Source organism: Spea bombifrons, chromosome 6 (genome assembly GCF_027358695.1).
Source record: "Spea bombifrons isolate aSpeBom1 chromosome 6, aSpeBom1.2.pri, whole genome shotgun sequence".
Taxonomy (NCBI): domain Eukaryota; kingdom Metazoa; phylum Chordata; class Amphibia; order Anura; family Pelobatidae; genus Spea; species Spea bombifrons.
The window spans coordinates 45,915,701-45,939,467 of NC_071092.1; the positions used below are offsets into that span (position 1 = coordinate 45,915,701).

The 23,767-nt window shown below is 41.0% G+C and overlaps 1 protein-coding gene across 2 annotated transcripts in view; it reads left to right on the plus strand.

The window, feature by feature from the left end:
- FGGY (FGGY carbohydrate kinase domain containing) overlaps window positions 1-23,767 on the plus strand; it is an 88,592-nt gene that overhangs the window by 35,266 nt on the left and 29,559 nt on the right. For both annotated transcript variants that reach the window (XM_053469541.1, XM_053469540.1), the window contains exons 7-13: window positions 1,418-1,546; window positions 4,274-4,377; window positions 16,297-16,404; window positions 16,766-16,827; window positions 20,315-20,462; window positions 22,544-22,618; window positions 23,107-23,227. In XM_053469541.1, coding sequence (XP_053325516.1) covers window positions 1,418-1,546; window positions 4,274-4,377; window positions 16,297-16,404; window positions 16,766-16,827; window positions 20,315-20,462; window positions 22,544-22,618; window positions 23,107-23,227 — 747 coding nt within the window. The remainder of the gene's footprint in view (window positions 1-1,417; window positions 1,547-4,273; window positions 4,378-16,296; window positions 16,405-16,765; window positions 16,828-20,314; window positions 20,463-22,543; window positions 22,619-23,106; window positions 23,228-23,767) is intronic.

Consider the following 23,767-nt stretch of genomic DNA (forward strand, 5'->3'; position numbering starts at 1 on the left):
GCTATAATAATGTGTATAATTGTGTGTAAAATGTATGTTTTTTTAAAAATAATTATCAAGCACTATTTTTAATATATTTTTTCTGATCTATAATATATATATAGTCTTTATCATATTTTTTTTATAGATTTTTGAAAAATGTTTTTTTCGGGAACTGGAAGTCAAAGATAACTGGACTCCGTTGACTGTAACTTTACATTTTCATTCTGATGTATTTTTGCACCGTGGACAGGTTACGTTAGTACATATCCTTATGTCCCTTTTGCAATGTATACAATACAAATTGCATGGACGTGATTTATCCAAAAACATCTGGTTTCCAACCTCATAAGACCCTCCTGTTGCACCAGAAGTCATTCATCAATTGGGCGTATCAGTGCTAAAATATCATGTGTTTTTAGAAGGATAATCCCGTGGATTGCTCAATGATATTTCAGCTGCTCCGCTGAGTTTGTTTAAAGGGAAACTGTCACTTTTACAGATTTTTAATGATTTGACTTTTTTATTTATCAATCAGGACAACTAATTTATTGGTGTAAAAAATTCACTTTATGCAAGCCAAGATCTGTGTCTCAAAGTAGAATAAGTAACTTTATCTGATCAATTCCATATGCTGAAGTTCTCTCATTGCTCCCCATCCCACCCTTACAAAGGCTGCCTGAACCAATCAACAACAATCAGCAACTTAATAACAGGAGACAATGGCAGGGATAACCTCATTCTAATCGTTAAATATTTTTAATATAGAACTGGAAAAATTAGTCTTATTGAAACATCACATATAGCAATGTATAAATAAATACTATGTATATATTGTGCTATTAAAAAAAAGATATATTTTTAAAAAATATATATTTTCGTCTTAGTGCTGTGAAACTCACCAAAAATGTAATTATAAATATTATAGTGTAAAAAAAAAGTGATTTTTAAAAAACATTTGCGTATCCACCCATTATTTTATTTAGCAATTTAGATTTATTATTATATTTTTTTATATCCATGCTATATTTTGCACAATAAGGACATCTTGGAAAGCTTTGTAAGAAATAATGATGATTCTGCATGTGAACCTTTTGCCAATATTATAGGAAGTTCAAAAAAAAATACATGCAGCAGATAAAAATCTCAACGTTAATAAAAAATATTAAGAAACATTGACCCATTAATACATTGTTGAAAAAGCAGACAATGGTAAGCATTTTCTTATTAATAACTTCAAATTCTCGCATGCATTCCAATTTTATAGCGGTGTGTAATGCATAAAATTCAGTGAGTATAATCAATTGGAAATATGTGGTTTTGGGGCAATAAACACTTTTTTTATACGTGATGATAGATGCCAACAAAATACAGAAAAGGTCTGCGTTCCTTCTGTTTATCAGGCTGAAGAGTAGTTATTTTTAATCTGTCTGCCCAGGAAACCAAGTCCGGCTTCCAGGAGCTCCTATAGGGAACCGTCTGACATCTGAGGCTGCCAAGGATCTCGGCCTTCCCGAAGGAATCGCGGTGGCTGCTTCGCTCATCGACGCGCACGCTGGTGGGCTCGGTACGTATAAAATCTACAAAAAAAAATGGAGTTTCCATCGTCACTGCTGGAATATTTCTGCCTGTCTTTCCTTTATATAGAGTAGAGGAACTGAAAAGTTTAGGAGCCGCGCTAGAACATTTCAGGAGCCCTGGCTGCCCCTTTCAGTTTCTGCATCGTCCCCTTACCAAAAAGGTGCAAATTAACTTGTTACTGTTGGGAAAGGTACACGAAGGTCCCTTAGATGCCTTGGGTCTCTTTACATCCATTGGACCTCTTTTTAAAGCTCCCTTGCATGGCTCCGAGGGCTACAAGGTATGATGTCACAATCTGACCATGGCCCAGAGCGAGCAAGTAGAAGACGTGTCTACATCTCGTAGACTTGATAACTTCTCGCTTCCCATTTTCTAAGACACCTAATAGTGTGTGATCTCTTCGGCGAGACTTCACGGGTGGTGTGTTGACTTTGCATCACACTGCCGGCCCCCAGCCCCAACCAATTCTTTGACATCTATGCATTCCGCAACCCTGGCTACAGTAACATCGAGAAAGAAGATACAATGTTCCGCCGTATTTTCTTGTCTTCCTGTCCCAGAGGTCGTAGAGCTGGCAGTCCCATTGGGTCTGGATACTGCTGCACCTCTAATCGGTCATATTGTGTAAGAGCAAATGGCATTGGGCATCAAGCCTACACATTTCAGATGCTAGAAACAATCTACCTATAAACCTATAAGCATTTAGGCCACTGTAGGATGTTAATTCATTCCAGCAATAGAACTGTGCACACAACTAAATAATAAAACAATAAAAATAATAATAAAAACAGGCTTTTATCTTGCTTGAGATCGGATGTTAAAACCTAACAATAGAAATATAAAATCATTATTAATATTAATAAACATATTCATATATGAATATTAATTAAAAAAAATATGATTATATTTCTTATATTATATTCTTATAATATTAATATTACTAAAATATAATAATAATACAATAATAATATAAGAAATATAATAAAAATAATAATATAAGAAATATAATAAAAACAATAATATAAGAAATATAATAATAAAAATAATAAAATAAGAAATATAATAATACAAATAAGAAATATAAGAAAAGGTGGTGTTTCATTCCCTGGAGTTAACTGTGATTAGAAAACATTGCACGACTACAAAAAAAAACACAAAAAAAGATTATGTCTGTTGAAAAAAAGTACATGGGAATATGCTGAAATGATTACAATATTTTGGAAAATGAATTCCACCGAGACCCGCAGAAAGTTAAAGGTCTGCTTTGGCTAAGGAGGTGCTGACAAGCTAAGGATATACTAAAATTACAATCATTTTTCCAATAACACAAGGGGGTGAACGGGCACCCCGGCGGCGGCGGCAGGCACACACTGGGTCCATAGTTCACATCCAGCTGCATTTTAGGTATGTGTAGCAGTTAATCAGGTATTTGACCACAGCTGTTCCGCAACTGTTTCTTTAAATTAATTGGGGGGGGGGGTCCACAAGGGTCCACAAGGAATGCTTATTCAGCTGTTCTCATTAAATCCAAATCAGTTATTGTGGGAACCGAATACGATCCTGCGAGCAAAGGCCAGTAATACCGACAAGCACTTTTGTGGTAATAACACCAGGTAATATCTTCCTCTGGTTTAACTGGAGATAACTGGAAATAACACAAGAAAAATAGTCGCGCAAGATTGCGTCGGGAAGAAAAACAGAATGTTAACCTAGACGGGAAGCGGTAATATCAGGACTTGCTCGATACTAAATAGGAGATTACAGGATAAAATTAACTGTCACCGTCCCGGATTTTAGGATCAGTAAAATAATTTATTTGACTTATGTTTTCAAGTTTAAATTTTTTTTAGATTTTTTTGTCAATTTGTATTTTTTGAGATATTTTGTTTAAAGGTTAACCTTATAGAAGCTGGGATTGGAGGCAGCCTGTGGCAGGGTCAGCATTATCTAATCCATTTCCTGACCTGATGTCCTTATCCCTTTTCCCCGCCACCTTTACAAAGGCTGCCTGAGCCAATCAACAGCAATCAGCAACTTAACAGGGCGGAGATAACCTAAAGTCAGCAGTCTGCATTCATAAAACAAACACGTAAAGGTTCTTCAAGGAACGGCCCAACGTCTGGAGTTACGCTCAGGACCCCCCCCATGCTATACGTAATGAAACTTCCTAAAATGAAGGCAGGCAACAAACATAAATTCATTATCCAAGCGGACAAAGCCACGCGTTAGTAGGAATGGAATAAGCTTCACGGGGTTAAATTTGCCTGCCGTCATTTTGGGATTGATAATAGTGTGGTATTTAGTGTGGTATTTCACAGTGTCAAACTCATGGACCTCCCCCCATACTTGCACAGGTGCCATCACATTGTTCATCACATTGTGTTGGCTTTGATCGGTCACCGCCGCTATCTCTCTTTCACCCCGGCGAGAGCTTAAACCTCCGATTTAAGGGGAAAAAAGGTCACCAGAGGACGGCGGCGTCAGGTGTCCCCCCCGCTGATGGTGTCATCTCGTGCGGTTTTGCCCCCTAGTGGCGCCACTCACAATAACCCTAGCTGCCCAACTGGGCTACAACCCCCAAAGATTTAGGGACCTTGTAGCCAAAACGCACAGCCCTTGCCCTATACGAATGCTAGTTCTGCATATCAGACCCTGCCAGTTGTCCGTCTGGAGCTACGTATTGACTTCCCTTTATTATTATTATTATTACGAGGTGTGATTGGAGCAGATGTGAAAGGCCATAGCCTCGCTTGTGAAAATCAACCAATCACGTCCAGGCTGGCGCTGATCTGCGGAACATCTTCTTGTCACATGGCGGTAAGTTTTTCCTAAACAACCGCCGATTTCTATTGTTCGATACGTTCTGTCCTGAATTCACCTCGGACTTTCCTCTAAGGAAACGTCCTGTAAATTTCTGCAACATCGTATCGCATGTGAACAATAACACCGCATGCTCCGGATCGGCACTAAAATAAATGTTCCGTGTAGAGTTTGTATTTCCATTCCATGTTTTTATTTAGCATGCACATAAATATCTGGAATCAGAGAACGTTGTGAATACAAGAGGGATTTGAGCGAAACTCCCAACGCACGGACGTCTGGTTTATATTTCTCCGCGTTTGGAAATGAGAAGTGTTATTGCAGATGGAGAAAAGTCTTCACTTTTTACAAACTTTAAATGCCCACGGCGCTCTCGGCTCATATCACTCTGGCACCCAACGGGTTAAGACACGCGAACGTGACCGGCTAGGGATGGGTAAAAGTTTTGGGGGAAAAAATCATGTATTTAAAAAAAAAAAACCTCTCTTACCTCTATAAATTCCTGCGAAAAAACTGAATTACAAGGAAATAATAATTCCAATGAATAGAAAAAAAAATGTCAATATCATTTCTAAACAATAATAATAATTTTCTATATTTTTATTTGGTGCTGGAGTATAGAGGGACTGCCACTCTCATTATCTCAGCCGTCAATCGCACTAGACGTACCGATGAGAAAATAACCCCCCTCCGACCCACGTTAGGGAGCCATCCTATGTGCTTTAAAGAGGGTCTATTGATAGGACTGCTTTCCATACACTCCTTCAAGCAGCCAATCAGCGAGGACAATTCTTGGTCCACAAAGGGAATGAGAAGCTGCAGCTCTGCAGCTTTAGCTTCTCCGTATGGGATTTAAATTTATTTATTTTTTTTCTATTTTTTTCTATGAATTTACTTACAAATTCTTTTCATATGTATATTTTATTTAGGGAGTTCCCTATACGTTTTAAAGGTCCAGCCTTCTCCTGGGATATTTTAATAGTGTCTGGGTTACTTAGTCACGAACGTATTAAAACTTGATTTCGATTACACTCTGAGCACACCCCAGCCCGCCGGCGCTCATACTCTTACCAGAGGTTTTCCGTTCTGTCCGACGCTTATTTTGTCTCGCTTCAATCTGGCAAACGGACAGGACTTGTCACGTATCGATGTTTGGGAACGAGCTTCTAGACATGACTGAGAGTCACAGGAGCATGTGAGCCTTAATGCCTCGCTAATGGTAATTACAGTGGGAATATGAATGAGCGCTGTGTGAATGAATACGCATTAGGCCATTGGGAACTTTGAAGAGACGGCTGAACGTTCCAGACTGGACTATTTATTTAGCATAAACCGCGTGATGCTTATAGTCTGCAACGCAACCCTATAGATACCGATATTCCATCTCCACTTCCACGGCTGAAGCTCCGATCAATGCCTCTTCTGTACGTCCAAGCCTGCAGCCTGGTTATGGTCAGTCCCTTCATTCCGGGACGTAAAGGACCCTATTTCATACACTCATTCGGTGTTTCCTCCTTACTCCTGTGATTAATACCCTACAGATAATATATGATGTTTTTCGGGCTCAAGCGAACAGATATTTCACACCTGATGTTTCCTCAAGATCAAGGGGTCCAATAAAAGTAACTTTTATGGCTTATGTGTAACTTATTGATCCCTAAAACATATTAGATAAACTTTACTAAGAGAGTGGTAGATAAGTGGAACAGCCTCCCAGCAGAAGTGGTAGAGGTTAATACAACGAGGGGATTTAAACATGCATGGGATAGACATACGGCTCCTAAGACGAGACCGACGACTGATTAAGGTTTGAGTCTTTACAGCAGGAGAAACGGGCGACTAGATGGGGGGCCAGATGGGGCCGATCTGCCAGTAGGTTCTATATTTATATGCCTACTGACCCCCAACTATGGCTGTACTTCATATTAATACAGCGTTATAGCTAGTAGTCCCCAATATTTATACCAAGCCTCAATCGTCCCACACATGGACTATCCAGTAACTACAGGGTCCTTAGAAGAGCGGCTTCTCGTGGCACTTGTGGCTCAGACAAGCTGAGCGTCCCAAAGCCCTCAACACCCTTAAGAAATGGAACAAAAAAAGGGACTTTCTTGAAGTTTTGAACGTTAGTGTCAATTAGTTAGCAAAAGGAATATAGTGTGAGAAAGAGGAGTGGCACAGGTGGAAAACGAGCATATTTGATTTGGACTAAATAGGCTCGTTTTTAGCCAAAATACAGTCTGGTTACAATAAGAAAGTCTTTATAAGAACATAACGAGGCGATGATGTATATGGGAAGTCTTCAAAACTGACTACGGTGCAGAAGGTGTAAAGAAGATGATAAAATCCTCAGTGTGAGGCGGAAGGAAATAAAGCCCGACTTGTAGAGCCAGGTGGCGGATAGATATTGGCAGTGAAGAATGATACGTCTGGAGGACAATCTCTTAATGCTGGGGCTTGACCGCAGGTGTCCTCCGCCAATGCACTGCTAAGCCCATAGGGATGTTCAGCTTGGTCGCCAAGTCTATAACCTCGCTCCTTTTTTGGGGAAAACGGTCAAAATTAGCGTTTGAAGAACATCATTCTTTCCCTATGACCCTGATAGAGACTCTCATCAGATGTGTGGGACATCGGGGAGAAAGCCAGGAACGTAAAGTGAGGAAATGTTGGGCAACAGCCTCTAAGGTGTGACTGTCCACCAATCGAGGGGACTAGAAAAATTCAGAAATACATTATTATAAGGTTATTATATTAATAAGTGAAAACTTTCCAAAGCTAAGACAGACTGAGAGGAACAGCCTCCCAGCAGAAGTGGTAGAGGGTAATACAGTGAGGGAATTTAAATATGCATGGGATAGGCATATGGCTCCTAAACTTTACTGGAAGATGGAAAGGAGAAAAAGTATACTTTAAAAAAAAAATGTAAATTAATTGTTTTAAAAGCACTCGATTCCTTTAGTTGTGTAACAAATTATTTAACACATAAAAGATACATTTTATCTTAAATCAGTGAGCACCTGACCTGGTGTAACCTGTTACATCGCTTCTAGAATTGTGAGAGCAACAAAGTCATTTCTTATGTATCAAAAAAAAAAGAAAAGAAAAAAAAAGTTTCGTCTCTCCTTAACCCCTTAATGACAAAGACCATACACAGGCTCAAAATGCATTGTTTTTAATGGGTTTAGGGACCGCCCATTGTCCTTAAGGGGTTAAGGACCCCCAAATAAGCATTTGTTTAACGTTTTTGATGTCACTTTCCTAAGCCTGCCTAGACCCTGCCATCTTTAATGGAACTGCAGGTCGAATAATCGTATCCCTTTTTCCCCCAACCCCTCGTTTTAGGACGTTATACACAAATTAAGCATTATCTATGTTTTAGAAACCCGCCTTGAGTGTATACCATGGGAGCAGCCACAGTAACTTCCTCTCTGTGATTATTCCTCCCCGTTTAGTTATCTCTCCCCTGTGTTTAAGTCGCTGGTCGTTGTCGATTGGTTCAGGCAGCTGTCGTAACGCTCTCGCTTTCCCTCAATCTTAAATAATCCCACCGATCCACAAACAATCAACCATAAGTGATTTTGGTTGATGACAGCAGGTCCCCTTTAAGGCAGAGCGGCCCTTGAGTCCCAACAAAACCCCCTTTGTGCGATGGCCGCAGGAGACGGGGAGGGAGAAGGGGCTCGTTCCGCGAAGGAAAAAAATTAAAAAAAAAAAAACAACAATTCTGCCCTTTTTTGTAGTGGTTTTGGCAAATAAAACAGGCGGCTGTCAGAAGGAATTTCAGTAACATTAAACAAGGGTGAGATGTGGCAGCCGAGAGGTGGGAATCGTCTCCAAGGTCCTTCGCGGGAAACATCTGAGAACTCCGAGGGCCTGACGCTGGACGGGTGCCCGTTGAAATGAAACGTCCGCACAGCCTTCTGCTTCTTGTACCCAAAGTTACAGTTTGTTGTATACAGCGTGTTCTTACCTGGACTGCTCTGGGGTTATCCGTTCCAGATACAGAGAAATAGCTCTTCGGACTCTGAACTATTGATATATTTTTCACAAAATGAACAAAAGGAAGATTTTCTTTACTGAGAGGGTAGTAGATAAGTGGAACGGCCTCCCAGCAGAAGTGGTAGAGGGTAATACAGTGAGGGTATTAAACATGCATGGGATAGACATACGGCTCCTGAATCTAAGACGAGACCAACGACTGATTGAGGTTTGAGTCTTTACAGCAGGAGAAACGGGGCGACTAGACGGGGGCCGGAGGGGGCCGATCTGCCGCAGGTTCTTAAAATTATATAAAATGAGCGGCCGACCGGAAAGAAAAAGACGACCCGGTGTATGACGGGAAACGTGTTTTATTTTGCGGAGGAGATGACTGATTATATATAAATAGAATATATTAGAATTATTAGAGGGGGGGCGTGTTGGTTACCGAGTTGGTGACAGAATTTATTGAAGTTTTATTAATTTTTTTATTTTAATTACTAATAATATAAATATATATATAATTTTTATTGTCAAACTGTAACTGCTTTATAGCAACCTCAGGAGACAGGAATATTAGGGGTATAAAAAATCTTATCGCCATAGCAACCGATGGAATAATTCCTGCTGAGTGCCTTTTGAAACATCCCCCAGAATCACTTTTCATAAATAACCCCTATTAATTGATCAGGCTGATACTACTATTTATTTCATACCACTCAGGTGTCCCTGGTTAGGGCAGACAGTCCCTCCCCTGATGTCCCTCTTTCCTCCGGTGATGCCCTTCTTTCCTCCCCTGATGCCCCTCTCTGCCCTCCCCTGGTGCCCCTCTTTCCTCCCCTGATGCCCCTCTCTCCCCTCCCCTGATACCCCTCTTTTCTAGGAGGTCAGGATGTTTGTTGGGTATGAGGGGATCGCAGGGTTCTACAGCCCTAAAAGCCCCGATAATGTGTATAGAAACAGCAGTATAAATAATCTGATGTCACCTTCTTCTTCCTCGGTTCTTCTGTTCCCGCTGGCAGAAGAAATTAGCCTCCAGTGACGCGGAGGAGTAACCTAATCAGAATGAACTATTACGCACACCACGAAGAAGAGCCCTCTGAGGTTCCAGAAGCTTATGTAGCTGATCTATTTTGGTCCAATGAAATTTATCAATTTCCATTAAAGACTCGCATCATGAGACAAATAATTAAAACGTCTGCTTGCGGCACCAAACCGATGAATACATTTATACATTAATGAATCCCACTGAAAAACGTAACAAATTGGTTCTTTTTAAAAAAAACTTGTTTTATTATTATGTATTGATTTCTATAGCGCCATCATATTCCATAGCGCTGTACAATGGGTAAACCGGACATAACAAGTCGTATGTAACATACAATCCCTGGCCAAAGGAGCTTACAATCTATATATATATATAAGAAACAGTAAATTTAAAATAAATAAAATCCTCCAAAGTTTCTGACCCTTTTATATTCTCATCGCTAACATCTCTCTGAGCCAATAACATGATGTGCTTTTAATTAAAAAGTCTTTTCTGTGAAGCGGGACAGCGGGTTCTAGAAGTGGGACAAACTGTTTGCGGCATGTTTACGTCTTTTGCCAAATAGATATCAATGTTTTTGTTTTTTTTAATGAGGGCTTTTTGGCTTTAAATGTTAAAAATAATACTTGACTTTTGGAACAATGTTTCTGCTTATTTGCATGTGTCTGAATATTATATTGAGAGGCTGGTGGATAAGTGGTACCGCCTCCCAGCAGAAGTGGTAGAGGGTAATACAGTGAGTGGATGTACACATGCACGGGATAGGGGTATGGCTCCTGAATCTAAGACGAGGCCAGCGACCGTCTTTACACCATGGGCAGACTAGACGGGCCGAAGGGTTCTTATGAGCCGTCAGATTGGATGTTCCTATGAATGATAACGGTCTCCTGCGAGACAGCTGTCATTAGCCTGATTTAGACAGCCGTTGGGAAACATTGTGGGTTTGCTGCCAGCTCTTCTCAGACCGGAGACTCGGGCTGTTTACGGATCCGAGAATGAACGTTGTGAGCCATGTCTCGATTCTAGGTCACATTCAGTAAAGCCGGGGCTGGCTCGGACTACCCCTGAAATGTGATCTTTCTAATCTTACTCTCAGCCCGACCAACAAGAGCTCGGAGTGATTCTGGGCTCTCGGCGTCCCTCTCCAAAGTGTCATTTCACAAACAGGACTATTCGGCGATAAACAAAGTGATAAACACAATCATTCTGATCTCTCTCGGCAAATGAAAACAGACTGGAAACACGTTTTGGGAAAGAGCCTCCTAAAAAGGTTAAGTTTCACGTCCCATTACTTGTGATAATCGTCTGTCTAGGAACACCTTAAAGGGGAACGGCCACCATTTTTTGGTGGGATAGCTGTGTAGCCAATAGGGTACCCAAGGTGTGCTTAGCTCGTGTTTGGTGGAGCAGTGAGTTGGAGAGTTTTGAGACCTTTTAGCCATACTTAGCTTCAGTACAGGACCTGACACCACGCGTAACCTCCATACGTGTATGACGTATGATACATGTATGATGCAATGCATGCTACATTTTGTGCAGCATCACCGTTGCGGAGCTCCAAGGTCCTGGAGGCTTCTAGGTCACGAGGGAAGAGGCCGGAGAGTGCGAGAGGTGAGTGTTTTTGATAAACCTCCAAAGGACTTTAAATAAAGGGTTAAGTTTGGGCAGCCCTTTCTTGGTAATACGCCTCTTCACGCAAGGGGCATCTGACATCATTTGCGGACTCCGTACTTACGCGATGATGTCACACACTACGTCGTATGCAATGTCGTTCTTGTGGTCTTCAGAGCTCCAGGAGGCTTCTAAGTCTTAAGGAGAGGACAGAAGTGTTGCAGAGGATCATGGGTAGGTGAGTAATACCAGGCCTGCTCAGGCTACTCATAGCCCCTCCCTCTTTTTAGGGGAGTGGCTTAGCGAAAGGCAGAGCTAAGTGCCAACATAGGCAGAGCTAGCCCCAGATACCTTATATATATATGGAGTGGGAGGGGATTAGGGCGGGGAGTGGGCGTGCCCATACACCACTTCGCTACTTAGAGACAGACCACGATGACCCAGAGAAGCGACGCTTCACTCTGAGCCTCTGGGCTAAACCTGTGTATTATTATTACTATTATTATTATTATTATTTATTATTATTAAAAGAACATTGGACAGAGTGATGGGAGTTACATTTTTCCCTATAGATTTTGCTTTCGCATAATCGCTTTAACCTATTGTGAGCCAAACCGATACCCTATTCTTAATATCACGCCGGCTCTCTTGTATAACCATGTGTGCTGCAGTGCTTAGTATACCAGGCCCTGTTTTACCCGGCCACCACATCCTCACTGGCTTTGCTTTGTGCCCTCCAGGGTTAACCTTTTTTTATGACTGTTTGATTTCATATTAAATTATGGGAAGCCAATCCGGTTATTGGAGCGGCGCAGGACCAGCGCCGTAACCGGATTCCGTGAATAATTATCTCCCGTATATTTCAGACCAATAAACCCGCGGCCGGCTAGGAACCCGAGGCTTTCCAGTTAATTGATATGCCTCGTTATACCATTAATGGCCGAAATGAAATCTTCCTTTCGGGGGTCCTGTGCGGATTCCGATTGATCTTTTCAGCCCAGTAATGACTCAGATATTCTAACTGGAAAAAGGTCAGCGGACACATTAGAATCGCTGGATGTGATTCCTGCTAAGCACGTGGCTTTAAGCAGCTTGGACCGAGCAGCACATGCCACGTGAATCCCTTGGCAGAGAGTAGAGGTTCACAACGGAGAAAACATTTTTATTCTATCAGCCTCGGGATTTTTCTCAGAAGACGTCTCCGAATGTTAAGAAGTTATTGCCAGCGCAGGCTACTGTAAATTCACGTTCGCGCAAGTGGTCGCGTTTGGAAGGAGGGGGGTCCACGTTCCGCCCCCCAACAGTTCCTTTTTGATGAATGAGTTTGAAATGTGAAAGGTCGCAACTCGAGAAGACAAACGTATTCCCGAAAGCAAACTCCAAGAGGTTACGGGGAGTTCAAGGAGCATAGAATTTGCCAGCAGGTCGGACCCGTTGTGTCGCACTTTACGGCCGTACGTTGTTTAGCCGGCCACTACGTCAAAGTACCCCGATCTTTGTGACTCCGACGTAGCCCTGACATGACTGTATTGCCAGGAGCGGATGTGTGTATAGAGTTAGAGAGTGTGTTGCTGTATGGTGGTAGAGTGTGTGTGCATGTGTTAGTGTACGGTGTTAACATGACTATATTGCCAGGGGGCGCGCTAATGTGGGTGCATCCAGACACCTGGTAACCGAGACGCCGGCGGGATCACGTAATGCGTGTTACTTAACCCTGTAGTAGTGGGGTGGCAGTAGCTCCCATGGAGAGTCCGAGGTGTAGTGAGGACAGGGCTCGATACAAGGTAAGGGGAGCTTTATTAACCCCTTAATGACAAACCCCGTACATGTATGGGCTCAAAATGCATTGTTTTCAATGGGTTTAGCGACTGCCCATTGTCCTTAAGGGGTTAATGATGGGAGAGGATGTGTATATGCATGTATGTGCAAGTGTGTGGTGTCAGAGTGAGTGAATGTGTGTATGGGGTTAGTGTGTTGCTGTATGGTGGAAGAGTGTGCATGTGTAAGTGTATGGTGTTAGTGAGCGTGTTATTATATGGTGTTAGTATGTGCGTGTGAGCCTGTATGTGTGTGGTACTGTATACTGTTAGAGTATACGGTCCTAGAGTGTCAGCGTAGGGTTAGGGGTGCCGGGATGGAGATAGTATGTGTATATATGTATGTGTATGGTGTTAGAGTGGGTGTTAGCACGAGTTTCTGTGTTTGGTATGTATTTCAACAGGGCGCAAAATTAAATACTGCACCCATAATCTGTCTATTAGTGAATGAAATCACTAGATTTTAACCCTTTAGATGAGACCACTTAGTGGCCCAATGTTCAAAGAGTAAAAGGCAGAGCTGCTTAAGATCTTTCAATGCCTCGTCTTCAGATGTAACTGTGCATTATTGCAGGGACTTTTGAGGTGTTAAACCCTGTCAACATCATCCGCTAAAAGCAATCAATCTCAAGCTTCCCGAGGCAATATTCCTTAGGACCAACAGGGAAATATCCATTTGTGTTTTAACTCTTTAGTATTAGAGGAATGCACTATGTACATGTCACCAAGGTATATATCGCTCTTTCCTCTGACACATGGGAAAAGAAATGTATTTTGTACCCCCCCCCGGGGGGGGGGGCAGCAGGGTTTCGGATAACCTAATTTGTGTTGACTTTTCCAGAGTTAAGAAATATTTTTCACGTGTGAGAGACACAAAAATGTAACATAAGCAGAAACATTTCACTTGTCTTAATGTAAATAGAACGTTTTGAACGTTTACTTTAAGGACATCGCTGCAACATGAGCCTGACAAGTAAATAAGCCCTAAAAATCCAGTGTTTATAATTGCAACCATCCCTCTGATTGCATATAATTGTTCTTCAAGTCAAAAGATTTTGAGAAGGGAAAAAAAACCACCACAGAAACTATTCGGTGGGCAACCCAAGAAGACCCTGCCAGCTGTTCTACATATAGATACGTATCGGTTTGGTGGGGATGCATTCTCGACCCCATCAACGTATCGGCCCCCAAGGATGAGGCCTAGTACTTAGGCGATCAAGCGCCTCCAGTGTGCCACTGCTCCATTGGCCGGTAGGGGAGATGTCTTCTCCAAATGGACCACTGACGCTATGGAGCACAAGGATATGATGTCATATCCCGGCGGTCGGCACTAATGGCGGTTGGTGTGGAGGGGGGGCGGCTGGGGGCATTTGTCTAGGTCAAGCCAAGTATAGTTAATACTAAATACACCACTCGTCAACCCTGGCAATCCACAGATACGACTGGCGGACTCAATGACAACCCAACCGAACTTGAGAATAGACCGGGAGCCATTGGCTTGGTCCGGTGTTATTGAGTGATATCGACTTATTTCATTACCTCTTTAACTCAACAGACAACTCAAGAACTGACCTGACCTGAGGAGCTGGCTCTTAAATGTATTTAGTTTTTAATCACTGAAGGTATAATATACGGTATATATAAATATATAGTGTTTGTCGAGACAGATTCCAAAAGAAACATTGTCTTCAGAATGACAAAGCATAGGCGGCCTTTTATCTTTGTGTCTGTTACCTAAGAATTGCATTAAGTTCTGAAGTATGTTTAGATTGCTTTGAACTGATCTGTTCCAGTCATTCAGTGCCGCTTCCCCCTTTTTTTCTCTTTTCCAGAAAGCTTTTAGACATAATTGGAAGAATTGTATTTATCCAATATAAACACTTACAGATGGCATTCGCCAAACTAAACAATCATTTCAGGGATTGCCTAATTGAACTGGTTTAACAGCGATGGATCGTTCTCCTGCACATCATCACGTAAAAGAAACGCTAAAAAAAAGACAATCTGTTACATTTTCACCTGAATATAAGATATATTAAAGGGAGGCTTTACATAATTTATCATCGCCGACTTCTTTTGTGAAATCGGTGTCATTGTTTTAGAGATAAAGTAAGAGATCATTTTATTGAAGCTTCATTTTTCAGGAAATGTTGGGAAATCAGTGTTCTGTCCTGAAGTTCTCTCGTCTCTCCTCACCCGACCTTTACAAAAGCTGCTTGAACCAATCAGCAACAATCAGCAATTTAACAAGGGAAGAAACGTTGACGTAATTGATGTACCCTAGCGATTTCAAGGCTGGATTGGTGTCTGGACATTAGCCCCGGCCGCTCGTTCATCTTTGTCGTCTGGTTTTGTCTCGTTCTCTGTTACGCCTTAAGACGCATTCCTAGGCGTGTCTCGGCACACTTTGGGCATCTTGTGTGGCGCCTTGATGTGTCGCTCTGCGTACGTTCTGAAGTCTGGGCATCACAGTCTAGTATGGCTTTTCACACCCAGAGGGCTATTTAAACCAGATGCAAGATGTTTAGCGCCCATGTAGTGAGCCTTTCATAGAACTTTTGGGTGCCATTTTGTTGATTGATTTTCTAGTATTCAGGACCTTTGCTTTACTTGTGACATTGCTGGACACCCGCCTCAACCTTTTTAGCCTGATGTCAAGTTTGGGCTGGTATTCAGTCTGCTTGACCCTTTGTCCTTAGTTTTGTAGAGATTTCCTTAGCTTCTTTGTTGGGCGCACCTACTAAGTCAATGGAGGCTCAACCAAAAGGGGCTGAAGACTCTCAGGGTCTCCTAAGTAATCTCAGACCAACGATCCATTTACTGTCTTAGAGACTGTCACTATCTGTTAGCACAGTGAAAATTAAACAATGATAAGAAAATATTGCAGCGACATATTGGCTATCTCTGGCACTATAAACATGGCCAATACTCTTCAACAAACATTATAATGTGGATGATCGTTCAATGCCTGGACCATCAATGAAGGGGGTCAACGTGCTACTGGAATGTTGATGATAGGCAGGAAGATCCTTGTTGTATAAAAACATGTGTTTTTTTGTCTCATTTTCCTATTGGTTCCCTTTATCTACCTACCTTATTCTTATTGGCTCTTAAAAGTTCCAACAAGCCTTAGTTATCTACATCAGGGAGCCACAAATCTAGTCCTCGATGGCCACAAACAGGCCTAGAATTATGTGTAACTTCACCTGACAACTATGAATGTTTAATTGAGATGTGCTCAAGCTGGGATTTCCCAAAATTGTGTCGTTTTTGCATCCCTTGAGACCCAGGAGTTGTATAACATATATCGTTGAGTAGATCAGAGCAACTGATCCTTTCCGCCTTGAGGATTTCCCTTTTATATCCTGGTGTTCCTCAACCCAATACAGTTTAAGTTGCAAAAAATGTTGTATTATTAATACTAATAGCCTAATAATTGTGTTTTTTTGGTCACACATCTAGATCAGCAAGGAGCCAATCTTTGTCCGTGGGGTCTGGGGGCCATACTATTCAGCCATGGTCCCAGGGTTTTGGTTAAATGAAGGCGGTCAAAGTGCTACTGGAAAACTGGTGGGTCTTTTTTTACCTTCTTACAAAATAATACACACACTTTAGTCAAACGTAGTATTATTACCAGTTACAAAATGACGATTGTTATGTGCAAGACAGTATGTTATTACAATATATTTTAAAAAGTTAGAGTAACCCATACAGTGTTCTATTCTGCATCGATAAATTAAATCAAGTATAAAAAAAATAATAATAAATAAAGAATTTTATAAAAAAAATTATGACTCTGTTTTAACTAAAATCGCAGATGAATAAATATTTGCTGGAATAATATGGGATTACTGTTCTGTGATTAACCCCCGTGATGAATTGATAGTCATGGTGGTTAGTTTTCATACTTTAATATGCGTTTCTTTGCTAGATTGATCATGTTGTAAGGGGACACGAGGCATTCAGAGATTTACAGCAGAAAGCCGATGCCAGGTCAGTGCTGACTTTTTCCTCCTTAACGCCTGGAAAATACTTCTACTGCTACAGTGTGGAAAACATTAACAGTCGTACATTAGCTGCAACGTGCGAGGGTTGTGCTCAAGATGTTCTTGACTCTAATTACCTTTGTCTTTCACTGGTTGAAAGTTTTAAAAAAATAAAACATTGGAACAATAGATAAAAGGCATTAAAAAAACCCCAAAAAGTTTGTATTTCTAGAGTCAGGATATGTTCCTCTCCAAGTTAGAATAGAGACCTTAAAAAGCTAAGAGCCGTATTCAAGGGAGTCCTTGCACACCAGAAGTCTTCTTCACCGTGTGATTCGACCGGGAGAATCTGATTCTTGAATTTTCTCTCTTAAATCTTCAAAAGATTTTTACATTTTAAAGTCCCACCCAACTATGAGAAGTAACGCAATGTAACAGTGATAATGTTGCATGGTGTTCTTTGACTAAAGGTGAATCGTCTGCTTGGACCTTGCTATATGTGTGTTTAAATGTTTCATCTTTCTAAATTCTGATGGAAGAACGTTTAAATTCTTACACTTAATCCCACAGATTTCCCAATCTAGATACTGAATGTGGAAATAAACTCTATTTTGACGGCTAATTATTTTTCAAGGTCATCATTTTTTGGAATCATGAAACTCCAGGAACTCATCTCTGTGCCTATGTTATATTCTTCTCCATAATAGTTATCACCATAGACACCTCTATGAAATGTGATGTCGAGGATCCTCAGAAATATGACATCATACAATCCTCAAAGCCCCAAAGGCTATGAGATAACTTTATCTCCATAACTCCATTACATGATTTGTCGCCCTCTCCAACGTCCCACCTTCTATGACTTGATCATTTTAGGGTCATGGACCTGGGGTGGTCTTGGTGATGGTTCTCAAACCTCACAACGCAAAGTAAAACTCGGGTGATCCAGTTTGTTCTAGAGAAATATTAAGACATCTGATCGATGTTATGATATATATTCCTTGATGGCGCAGGCAGCGTAGGATGTGGCACAGAAACAAGATGGCAGACGCATTGAAAACGAGAGCTTGGTCTTGAGGAGGCAATGGGACCGGTTGCAGAAAACGTAGCCCCTGGAAACATCCTAACAACCAGAACCTAATGGAATGAAACATATAAATATTAGTACTGTGCTCGTATTGTTGTGCTGCTAACGTGTAACAATTATAGCATTTAATTCTAATTATTCGATTACTAAAACAGTTCATCGGGCGTCCTACGGCTCGTGTGTTTTTGTAAGCAGACTCTGCATAATGTACGGAGTTAAAATAAACCACTGGACGTGTCTAACGCCTCTCAGCTCAGTTTCGCTGGCTATACATTAAATAAACAGTTCACATACATGCGTGATTACAGAGAGGGCCGACGGACGGACCTTTAGGAAAAAAAAACCTAATTGGAAAAAAAAAAAAACAATTAGATCAATTTGGAACGTTTTAAATTAGAACAATTCAGTTCCAAGAAGGCCGAAGGTTTAAAATGATGTGAGCGGTGATGTGAATGAGTTATTTTAATGCCTTCCAAGTGATTCTGAGCGATGGACTTTGATAGGGCGCACATGTTAAGGGATAATTGAAAAAACATGTCGTTAAATGACTGTATTTAGAGAATAAATATACAGTCGCTGGAGGGAGTCAGAAGTCAGCCTGGTGAGGAGATGCCTGGTTCCCTCCGGGGGTTTCGTACAGTTTTGCTTTAAAACGAGACAACGGCCGATCAATCATCATTAAGGTTCCGTGCTGTTTTTTCTTATTTTTAAATGGCCTGGCTAGGAGTTTCCAGAATGGGCTCGTGATTATATGCTGAACCCTAAAAGGCGTGGCGAGAGAGAGCGGTAAAAACTCCGCCATGATGCTGAGGGGGTGAATGTTTCAGTAATGCTGGCAAACGACTACAAATATATAAAAAATAAAAAATAGTCTTGCATTTATTATGCCTAAACAGTTAAAAAAATAACATACATTCCTTTCAAAGTCCCAGTTTTTTTGGCGCCTGTCCCACTATCCCATGTAGCTGCCCCGCTGTCCCACTTTTACCGGTAGTGGGAATCGAGGGCCGGTTGGGGAGGTCTTCTGATCTACCCTCATCGTTATAGGGACCTCCGTCGATGTTCCCACAAGGCAACCTCGCGGCAGCTGACCATATATTATATTAATATATTATCTACAGAACACCCCCTATGTGTACTTTTTACTCCAGAAAGTTCACTCTTGAAAGGTTTGGCTTTCCGCTCTTTTGACGGTAATACTCTGAGCCGTTAGTGGACGCTCAACCTTACTGGGCAGATTGAAGCCGCAGTTTCGGTTCCTCTGTGTAAATGGGAAGTTCCGTTGTATTTTTATTTATAAATACTGCTGTTTGAACATATTCATGTTCCATGGTGTCCTGTTTAAAAATACTACTAGAGTTCTTAAATTCAGATGTCCTAATTTTTTCACTTTAAAAAATAAATAAATCTTATTTAAATCTATAATTTTACAATGTTACTTTAATGGAGATCTTTCAGTTTGATGAACTGAACTGAGATAAAACAATACTTGAACCTATATAAAACAATTAATAATAACAATAATAATATAATTCCAACAATGAAAACTATTTATTATATTATTATCTTTATTTATTGTTCCATTTTTAAGTTATTTTACTTTAATTTAATTTTAAATAAAATTTTATATCCTATTCAATTTTAAATTACATTTTTCAATCCCGCTCTGGTATCCACCAGGCACCTCGTGCTCATGTCTTTATTTCCCATGTTTCCCCCCGCCAGCGCAGACTGCATTGGAATCTTCCAAGCAGGAAGTTGTAACCCACTTCCTGTTCTCTCCCCGCATTGCGCATTAGTGTCTAGCGCTAGAGATTGTTTACAGCCGTTCAGGTCCCTCCGTAACGCTATTATCGCAAATATCTTAGACCGAGGCAGAAATGTAAACCACATGGATGGGGCAGCAAGATGGCAGCTCCTACATTCAACACAACAGTAAATAACATTATAAGGAAGAGAAAATGAAATTAACATGTAGGTGTAAGAATTAGGGATATATATATATATAATTACTAAACCCTTTACTAAAAACCACAATGATTCCAATTCCTATTAAAATTCAAAGCCACGAAGCAGCTATTTGCTTTACATTTAAATACATCTTACCCAAGAATAAATTAGTTTAATTTGAGGATCAATTAATTGCGGTCCGTTTTGTTGACCCATACTCAGCATTTTCCGAAAAGACCCTCCGTCTTGCTAGACAATAATAATAAGAAACTCCCCGGCTAGGCAATCAATGGCCCTCGCTGAACGCCGCTGATTGCTAATGAAGGCATCTTTGGGTTACGGGCTCCATGATTAAATCATCTCTCCTTTGTTGCATTTTTTTTTTTCCTTTTCCAACCCAGATGTACAAATGTTTACATTCTGCAGAATAAACTTCTTTTTCATGTTTTATTTCCAGAGGCCAGCATATATATACATACTTAAACCATCACCTGGATCAAATTAGAAAGTCTGAGCCGGTGGGATTTCTTGCTGCTAATTTACATGTTTGGCCTGATTTCCACGGTAACCGCTCTCCTTTAGCAGATCTTACGATGAAGGGCATGGTAAGGCACTTATACCATAGAAATTATTATATAATACAATGTAACAACTGATCCTTCAGACTAGCAACATGATAAATAGACAATAGACTAAAAATGAACAATTTTGCCCCAAAAAGTAGATTCCAATGTTGATTGCATAAAAGAAAGTTGTAATCATTTGGACTTCACTGATACCTTGAAGTTTATCGACTGACTTTACCTCCTTCGTCCAAAGCACTGTAGTTTGTATCATTTGTTATGGAGATTCGCCATCTTTTGTAAACATTTTGTAAACATTTTGTAAACTTTTTGTAAACTTTTTGTAAAGTGTATTTATTTAAATGTCTTTCCATTTTATTTTTATTGTCATTTTTCTATACACCAATAATTGGCCTCCCCTGGTCTACCAAGGCAAGGTCTACCAGCAGTTTTTGGTTTAATTCATAGAACACTGTTGGGGCGGGGGGGGGGTATCCCCAGGTTAACACACAACACTTTGGCCAACGTTGAATAATGCTTGGGGTATTTAGCTAAACTCCCACACTGGTGAACTTGCGCTTAACTCAGTGATAGCCCTGGGCAGCCATTGGCTTTAAAGCGCCAGGGCCACCTCGTCATCGTCAGTCCAACGTTGCCTTCAAGAAAGATACCTTAGGGTCAATTAACTGAATTAACTATTTAACTCATAAAAATGTACTCCTACATGTGTCGGTACGCAGCCTATGCCATGAAAGATATTACTGGGTCTGCGACCAGCCTCGTTCTCCTCTCCCTGCTCACCTGCTCTCTTTTTTTTAACGCCCCCTATTACAGTAGCTACGTATACTGAAAGGGTTATTGTAGAACGCATTTTGCTGAATTTTGTAACATCATGGAACCAAAACGCAAATTATCCATCCCATTTCCACTCACCGAGCTCTAGAAAAGTGGATGATTGTCTGAGCGAGATATAGCTGTGCTCCTGGCTACGTCTGAGACTGCCAGGTGCTGTCTAGAAAGTCCATTAGGATAACATGTCTAGACTCGCATGATACAAACCTGTGTGCAGCTGCCCCATAGACTGAACTGCTCTGTGAGCCCTCGGAAACAATATCAGAGGCCGGGGGCGCTCGTAGAAAGAAACGTTACAGTAAATTCAATTTGACGTGAGTCTAAATGGCGCTTTCACTCTTCTGCACGTGCTGGCCTTTCGACTACTTCAAAAGTTACAGTTATTGGTGAAAAGTAAACCAGAATTCATGCGCGGACAGATGTACTCGTTTATATATAAACATTAAAAAAAAAATAGACGTTATATATCTCCTGAGGAACTGAGATGCTTTTATTGAGTTCAAGAACTTTCTTCTGTCAACGCAACTGGTTATATCGCATTACCGTTGAGTAGAAGAGCTTCAATGCCGCTTGAGCAGTTGAGTTGTCTCGCTCGATTTGGCAGTTGGGTTCACGTTGGCAGTTAAGCTTCGCTGAACTCCGTCAAGTTGTTCAGAACTTCCCTTTTTGAGTGAATATATCTCCTTTAGATTGTAAGCCCATGAGCGGGGGCCCTCAGGAGCCCACCATTCGTGCCAGGAACTACACTAGGGCTAGATTGCAAGCTCACAGGCAGGGACCTCAACTCCTGTAGGTGTGAATGTATATTTATTATGTGCGTGTTAACCACCCCGTTTAAATTCGACGGCACTGCGGAATATGCTTAATTAATAATAAAAAATACTAAAATTAATAATAATATTAATAAAAATAAAATTATTATTAATAATAATAACATTAATAATAATTATGTTAATACCACTGTGATTTATTCATGAGAGTTCACATAACTTATTATTTTTTTAACCATGTTTTAAAATATTTACCATATGCTTGGAAATAAGGGGGTAAAAGAAAATGTATTTATTTTTTTGTCCATGGATGCCCATTTTGCCTTAAACTAGCCGTACGGTATGATCAATGTCCCATCACAAAACAAGAATCCCTCCTGAACCAGTTGAAATTTAAATAAAATAATTACAAAATAAAATAATAATGAGAATGAGAACCACTGGAGGGCAAAAAAATCCCCTTTCCAATTATTTTTTTAAATTCTTTATTTTTTTTTGCAGATAGTCGGCCTGACGTTGTCTAAAGGTCTCGATAATCTGGCTCTTCTGTATTTGGCTACAGTCCAAGGAATTGCGGTACGGTAAATTACGGTTAGCAAATGCATTTTGTTTTTTTTCTTTTGAAATGGATAACCCAAGAGGAATAGTAATATTATCCGCAACCTGACATACAAACGCCGTCACATCAAAGGGAACATTTTTCACATTACATTCCTTTTAATGCATTAGCGTATCTGTGGCGGCTGCGAGGGGTACAGCGGCTACCTAACCCCTCGTCCCAAAGAGCTCAGGAGAAATTGCCCCACACCTGCTGAGCAGTTGCGCCCCCCTTTGGAATACGTGGGATCCTCGTCTAATGCTGCTGTCCCTTTTAACGCCATAATCCGAAACATATTTGGCTCCGAGTGTTTTCCCGCTGCCGCGGTTTTCTTTGTATATATATTCAAAATAAATAAACGTCGGATACTTTCAAATCGGGAAAACAATTCTCCGCAAATGGCTGACTTGTTTGTTCTCTTTTTTGTTTTTTTGTGTTTTTTATTTTTTTTGCTCTGTTTTTCTAGTTGGGAACGAGACACATTTTAGAAGCGATGCAGGCGGCGGGACATCAGATCAGCACTTTGTTTCTCTGCGGTGGGCTCAGCAAGAACCCCCTGTTTGTGCAGATGCACGCTGACGTTACCGGTAAGCCGCGCGGACGTAAAAAACCTACATTTCTTATCCATTGTATCATTCCCCGTTCATTTCCACTCCATTTCCAAATGGTGATTGAGGCACCTCGCTCCATACCATCCAAGTGCCCCTATTTAGGAGGGATGGTTCCTCCTCGGGACCCAAGTCCTTCTGCTTCTCTCGCCTCCTCTTTGCAGTAAGTGTTACTGGCGAAAATTACAGACGAGACAACATTTTACATGATTAAAGAATTATTTCTGGGAAGGGTTGGGGCGTTCATCGGCACTGGGAGCAATGCTTCTAATGAAAAGTATTTAATTCGGCAGAGTTGGTGGAACGTAACCTTTAAGTTTTAATAGAAAACCTACCTCTGTTATGGTCTGTGAGAGGAAAGCTGATACCTTGGGTAGCATTGGGACGGCCCCTGCTTCAAAATTTTAAATGGTCCAGGAAAAATTGCCCCCCCCAAACCCCCCCCCCCCCCCCCCCCCGACGGGCCAAGTTGCCCACCTGCCCCTGGGGTAAGATTGCCTTCTTGTTTTCACATCTCAT